Source organism: Galeopterus variegatus, unplaced genomic scaffold (assembly GCF_000696425.1).
Source record: "Galeopterus variegatus unplaced genomic scaffold, G_variegatus-3.0.2 Scaffold1235, whole genome shotgun sequence".
Lineage (NCBI taxonomy): Eukaryota > Metazoa > Chordata > Mammalia > Dermoptera > Cynocephalidae > Galeopterus > Galeopterus variegatus.
The window spans coordinates 338,412-344,411 of NW_007727346.1; the positions used below are offsets into that span (position 1 = coordinate 338,412).

General features: G+C 31.6%; 1 protein-coding gene across 1 annotated transcript in view; it reads left to right on the plus strand.

The window, feature by feature from the left end:
- KIAA0825 (KIAA0825 ortholog) overlaps positions 1-5,794 on the plus strand; it is a 58,267-nt gene extending 52,473 nt beyond the window's left edge. The window contains exons 3-4 of the mRNA XM_008575760.1: positions 1,805-1,973; positions 4,983-5,794. Coding sequence (XP_008573982.1) covers positions 1,805-1,973; positions 4,983-5,657 — 844 coding nt within the window. The 3' untranslated portion in view covers positions 5,658-5,794. The remainder of the gene's footprint in view (positions 1-1,804; positions 1,974-4,982) is intronic.
- The last annotated feature ends 206 nt before the right edge of the window (positions 5,795-6,000 follow it).

Here is a 6,000-nt window from a genome sequence, read left to right on the forward strand (position 1 = left end):
TTTATCAGTATTTGGACAAATTTCGAAAATATCTAGCCCTCTGAAGGCTTTACCCTATTTATAAATTGGAGTTATTGGCCTCTATCCAGATTCACATGTTAGAGATTAACCTAAAAGCTGAGTCCTGATTCAAACGGATTTAGGTAGACTAACTGCTGAGCCTTTCCAATTCACATTGCTGTAATCTATTAGGTTTCATGGAATGAGATGCATGAGGATGCTATAATAAAACCTTTGAAAAGGGTCCCTAGAGTCAAGGTGTATGCTTAGGGCATCGTATTTCTCAGCGCATTGAAGTGCTTACGTAAATTTAAAAAATACATGCCAATCTCTTGTCAGACTTAGCACTGGTGTACCTGAATAAGACTGTCCCAATCAGGAAATTTAGTGGCTTGTGGCCAGATGAGGTATTGTTTTTCATTTAAGTTCTTTGTTTTCATGAAAAGGCTCTTTGATTCTCAGAATGTATTTGTTTCAAGGTAATTTAGTTTGAATTCACTCATGCTCAGGAGGCTCCTTAGAAGCTTTACTTAAACTTTTACAGTGTATGTTTTTTTTATAGGCAACCTACACTCGCTGAATTTCAAAGAGTTTCATATAACATCAATTTTACTAATCAGAGCTTGGTTTCTAAAACTTACATGGTTCTATTGTATGGAACATATAATTAATAGCAATTATATTTTCAAAACAGAAACTGTACCTTTTAGTAATAAATCTTTCTTAATACTCTGAAGAGACAAATGCATGGCTGTCTACTTTGGGTAAGGGGATTCAGCTTCAAAGGAATTTGCCTGTTTGTAAGCTTTCTTGAAGTTTAGATATGCTGCCATCAGGTGGTAGTAATATGTCATATCCATGTGGCTCCACAGATGGTACTCTGCTAAGGGTGACCAGTTTACCCCACAAAGATTTATAATCATGTATGTGAGAATTACATATGGAAATTAAGCTAACATGGTGTATCTATTCTTTTATCAGAGATAAGGATACTTTGGAATTTTTAAAACAGATACATATTATAAGATTTAGTTGGACATTTTTTCTCTGTTCTTAGTTTTTCTTTTTTTTTTTTTGGTAAATGAAACATTTCGTCTTATGCCTTATAAACATTTAGAAAATATAGAAGAGTAAAATTAAAAACATCTAATTTCATCACCCAAATATAATTGCTGTTTAACCCTTTGCTTCATTTCCTTCCAGTCTTTTTTTTTTTTTTTTTAATGTGTAATTTTTAGTGTGTTTTTGTTTTTTGGAGTTGAGTTGAATGGCAAGAAAAGGTACTTAGCTGCAGTAACATTATATATACAGCTTGTGTCCTTTACAACCTTTAAAATTACAAGCTCTTTGTAACTGCTTCATGACTTCTTAACATTCCATTGATTGAAGTTTTTCACAATTTATAGTCATTGACCTATTAATAGATATGTACATTTCTGGTTTTCATAGTCATCAGGAGTATTTTATCTTTGCCTTCCATCCACTGCCTATCAAGAGGCCATAATTACATCTATGCTTGGTTTTTGTTTTAACACAAAAGAATTTCTAATTCATCTCTGAGTAGCTAGATATTTTGTTTATCCTCCATTGCATTTTTTACTGCTGGAAAACTCGAACTCTCAGTGTTGAACTACAAATGGAAATGTATATTCTCTTTGTTAATATTTCATATCATATTAATGTTTTATAATTTTATAAATTGTAAACAACCAGGTACCACATTTAAACATTTCAGGGTCTGTGATATGAGATGGAGCTATTACCTACTTTCTACCAAAATAATTTTTTCTTTTCTTTTTTATAGCATAGAACGTTGCATTAGAGAAATACAGTCCGAAGTTAACAAACAGTGTCCAGATGTTCAGCTGCAAACAACAACTGACTGCTTTGAATGGCTAGCTAACTATAATTATAATACCTCTAAATCACCTTCCATTCCCCGTGGAGATTTGATAAAATTCCTCAAAACACTGGTAAAGAAAAAAAGAATCTTTGTTTTATAGTGGAGTAGGGTAAACAGGGAATACAATCTATTCAATTTCTATATGTAAATATTTATTTTAGTGACCATATTAGCCTACTGTATCTAGGAGTTTGTAGTTTTGTTTTGTTCCTGTATCCCCAGTGAGCTATTTGTTTTTAGTTTTTACTATGATTTTTGTCAATAAAATGAAATTTCACATAAATGGAGATTAAATTTATAATTCTTGGGTGATTTGTGGTGTTATATGTACCATATGAATTCCACAAAATATATTGCTGTGTATCACAATTGTCTGCCAGAGAAGTTCATATTCATTATATTTTGTGTCCCCTCATTTTCTCTATGCTCATTATTAAGCATAATAAGATCCCCATTGACTGTATCTATTAAGTGGCCTTGGCTATCATTCCCTGCATTCTCAACGTGCAGTCATACCCACTTCTTTTCAATCAAGGCAGTAATTTATGCAAGACCACTGTTAACTGATGAAGAATTATTACACTGGTCATTCTTTGATACAGATCAGCTTCTATGTTAGAGAAATTTTTGTAACCTTCAACAAGAATGGTTATTTTATTACACCTATGTCTACAAGGGTGGCTAGCTTGCAAACAACAGATACCCAGTGAAACAACACAATTGTTAGAAAGCAATATTTCTGTAGCTACGGTTTTAATTTAATTTAGGGAAAAAAGGCACTGTTTTTCTGTAAACATCAAACTTTGACTAAGGCAGATGTGGAAAATATCTTGAGGTTGTAGATGGCTTAGGATGACAGAACCAGATGAAAATAGTTTTTGGCTGTTGTTGTTATTACAGATGTCTCTTTAATGTTTACAAAGTAAAAAAAGGAAGGGAAAGGAAGACTATGTGCCCTGAAGCCTATTCTTTTAAGAAAATCCTCTCACCCATTATCTCCTGAAGGTGGAGCCTTGAAGAATAAATATGGATATAGTTATTCCTTTAATTTCTATTAAGTACCATGTGTATAGAATTTCATTAATATTGATGTAATAATGCTTTCTCATTTAATTAAAAGCAAAAGCTTTTAATTATCTTTTAATCTGTCACACATAAGTCATTCTCTATTCACTGCAGGGCAAAGGCCTCCTTAGTTTTGCTCAAATTCATTAGATTGATAGGCTTGTTCCAAGCCTAGGTTTTTTTTACTTAATTGATCATGTTATTTTGAGGAAAGAACCACATTATTAAAACAGACCCAGATTAAAATGACCTTATTAGCAAGTTTCTGCATGCTAAAAGTGTCAATCTCGATGGCATTTTTCATCTATTTTTTCCATAGAAAATTTTTTATTAATTATCTAGCTATTTAAATAAGAAACAGAGATTCTCATTTATGGCAATTATACTGAAGGTTTGTTTTTGTTTTTGTTTTTTTAATTTAAGCAATCATACTAAACACATGTTTTAAACTAAAGTCTATTATTCTTTGATCAAATATTTATAGTTAGTGATTGACTTAAAGAAATCCAAGGCTGGGGCACAAATATGACTTATTTGCCACATAGAATTTACCGTAACACTGACATGTCCTGGACTCTATCTAAGGACATTTCTTTTCCAGAAGCATCAAAAGAACTAAATAGCATGAGAGAGGAGAGAAAGAAACTACAGAAAGGTCACATGCACTCTGGCTCTCTAGAATGTAGTAGAAAAAACCCATGTGAAGAGAATGAAGCCAGGGATCCATTCCTGGTTCTGTGCCTTATTGTATGTGACGTTTGAAGTGTCACTTAAGCATGTTTCACTTTAGTGTCTTTTTAAAATATCTATGCCACAGAAATTTCATTATGAACAAACCAGAGAATGTATGGAAAAATGCTTTGTATATAATAAAACATTACATAGATTTGGGGTATAATTATTTATTACAGATAGAACATTAAATTAGACATTGCAATACTTAGAATGACTGAGAGCAAATTCTTGGAATTTGTCTAGTAGTAGTTCATAATTCTGAATCACGTAATACCTGTAGTATCTTTGTCAATAAGAAATTTTAAAGCCAGCCTGATTTATCCCTCTTGGATCTTGCTTCCGTTTCTCTTGTAATCAGCTTGTTTCTACTTAGAAGATATAAACTAATTTCACTATTAGCTGAAATATACATAATTAGGAAAATCAACATGTAAGGAGAATGTTTGCATGTAATTCAGAGTCCAAGAAGAAAGTAATATTTTTTGTTCCTTTACTCTTCATAATTATACTCACCATTGTTTTCTGTCAGCTAGCAAAGAAAGTATAAAGGAACAATTTCATATAATCTCTTAGGGAATGATTCTGAGAGTAACTTTTTTCTATTTTGTGTTAGTTATATCTTTGGAGAGAATTGAAATATTCTCAGATTAATTTTCGATGCAAAAATCTTTCTTAACGTGGATCTCAAAAAGAAATTTAAATGAAAGTTGAAATCTTTCAATGTGTTAAATTTTATTTCTCAGGATGGTAGTTATTAGTAACCCCTAGGCACATAATATATTTAAAGATCCCCACTCTATTTGAGAATGATTTCAAAGCATTGTATGTTCATTTGGAGTTTTATAGTAATAAGTGTACTCATTCAGGCCTGAAAATTATCTACCAGGAGTTAATTAGGGGCATGATCTTGAATTTATTTTGTCTTAGGAATACATTTCAATTAATGTTTTACTGTAGTTTTTTTTTTAGAATTTTTAAGCTTCAGCTTTCATACAGCTCAAGTTACATTGGGGTGGCTAACAATAAAAGCTAAAAACAATATATCTAGAAATATAACTGAAAAGATAGTTAATCAGCTGAGCTTTGTAAAATTTAACAGTTCATAAAAGCTAACATTCTAAAATGACTGCATTCATTAAATTTCAAGTGCAAAAAAACCAAAAAACCTGAAGAGCATGAGAGTATTGGTTCAAAATTGAAATAAATTATTACGAAATTGTATATGACTGTAGAAATAATTTTTTCCTGTTACACTTATGTTATCATTTACTTTCATTAGCAAAATTTGTTGAAGAATGAACAAAATCAAGAAGAAATGATATTGGATTTACTTTGGGACCTCTCCTGCCAGAGCTGCATTTCATTCCCATCGACTCTAAGTGCAACATCTTTCCATTTCCTCTCTAGGACTTCTCTTCATTCTGTTGAAGATCATTCCTCTATGGATATAAAGTCTATATGGGATGATATAAGACTGTATCTTCGGCGCTTCTTAGTGAACAAATTACAAAGCTATAATGAAATAAGCAATTCACAGCAAAAAATTTTATTGAAAAATCAATGCATACAACAACTCTTGTTTCTTTATCCAGAATCAGAAGTGATAATCAAGTACCAGAACATACAGAATAAACTGTTGGCTAAACTTCTGCAAAACTGCTTTCCTTCTTACAGCAGAGATTCAAATTTAGACATAATAGTCCATGGATGCCAAAGTACAATGTTTAAGTTATACTCAATGATAAAAGAGGATTTTGACGCACTATGTGAAATTTTAGCCCCATCCTCAACAGTGAAGTTCATTAAAGAAACTTACCTGGATACTGTTACAGAAGAATCGGCAAAATTTCTTGAAAACTTTTGTGAGCTGCATTTCAAAGAAAATGCTGTCCCTGTGGTTAAAACAAGCAAGAGCTCCAGCAAGCATAGAGGAGCAGTGCATGCTTTGGGTTAGTGACATTTAAAATTTATGTTTGGTTTAACTTAAGCCTTTTGATATCTTTAATTTCCTAAGATGTTTCTATTTGGTTAAATCTCATTGCAAACTTGAAAATAAATCAGCAAATAAATGTAATGAAATTGTACAGTACACATTTCTCTTATGCATTTCTTTTTATATAAATATAGTGATAGAAGTGTTTTCTTTCCTCTTAAATTATTAAAGATATTGGACAGGTAAGCCAAAAATATTGTAAATAAGAGTTTCATTTCTCTTAATTGCATATAATTGATAGTAAAGTATTGGGTTAAACTGTATATATCTGCGCACATATACACACACACACATATTCAGTTAT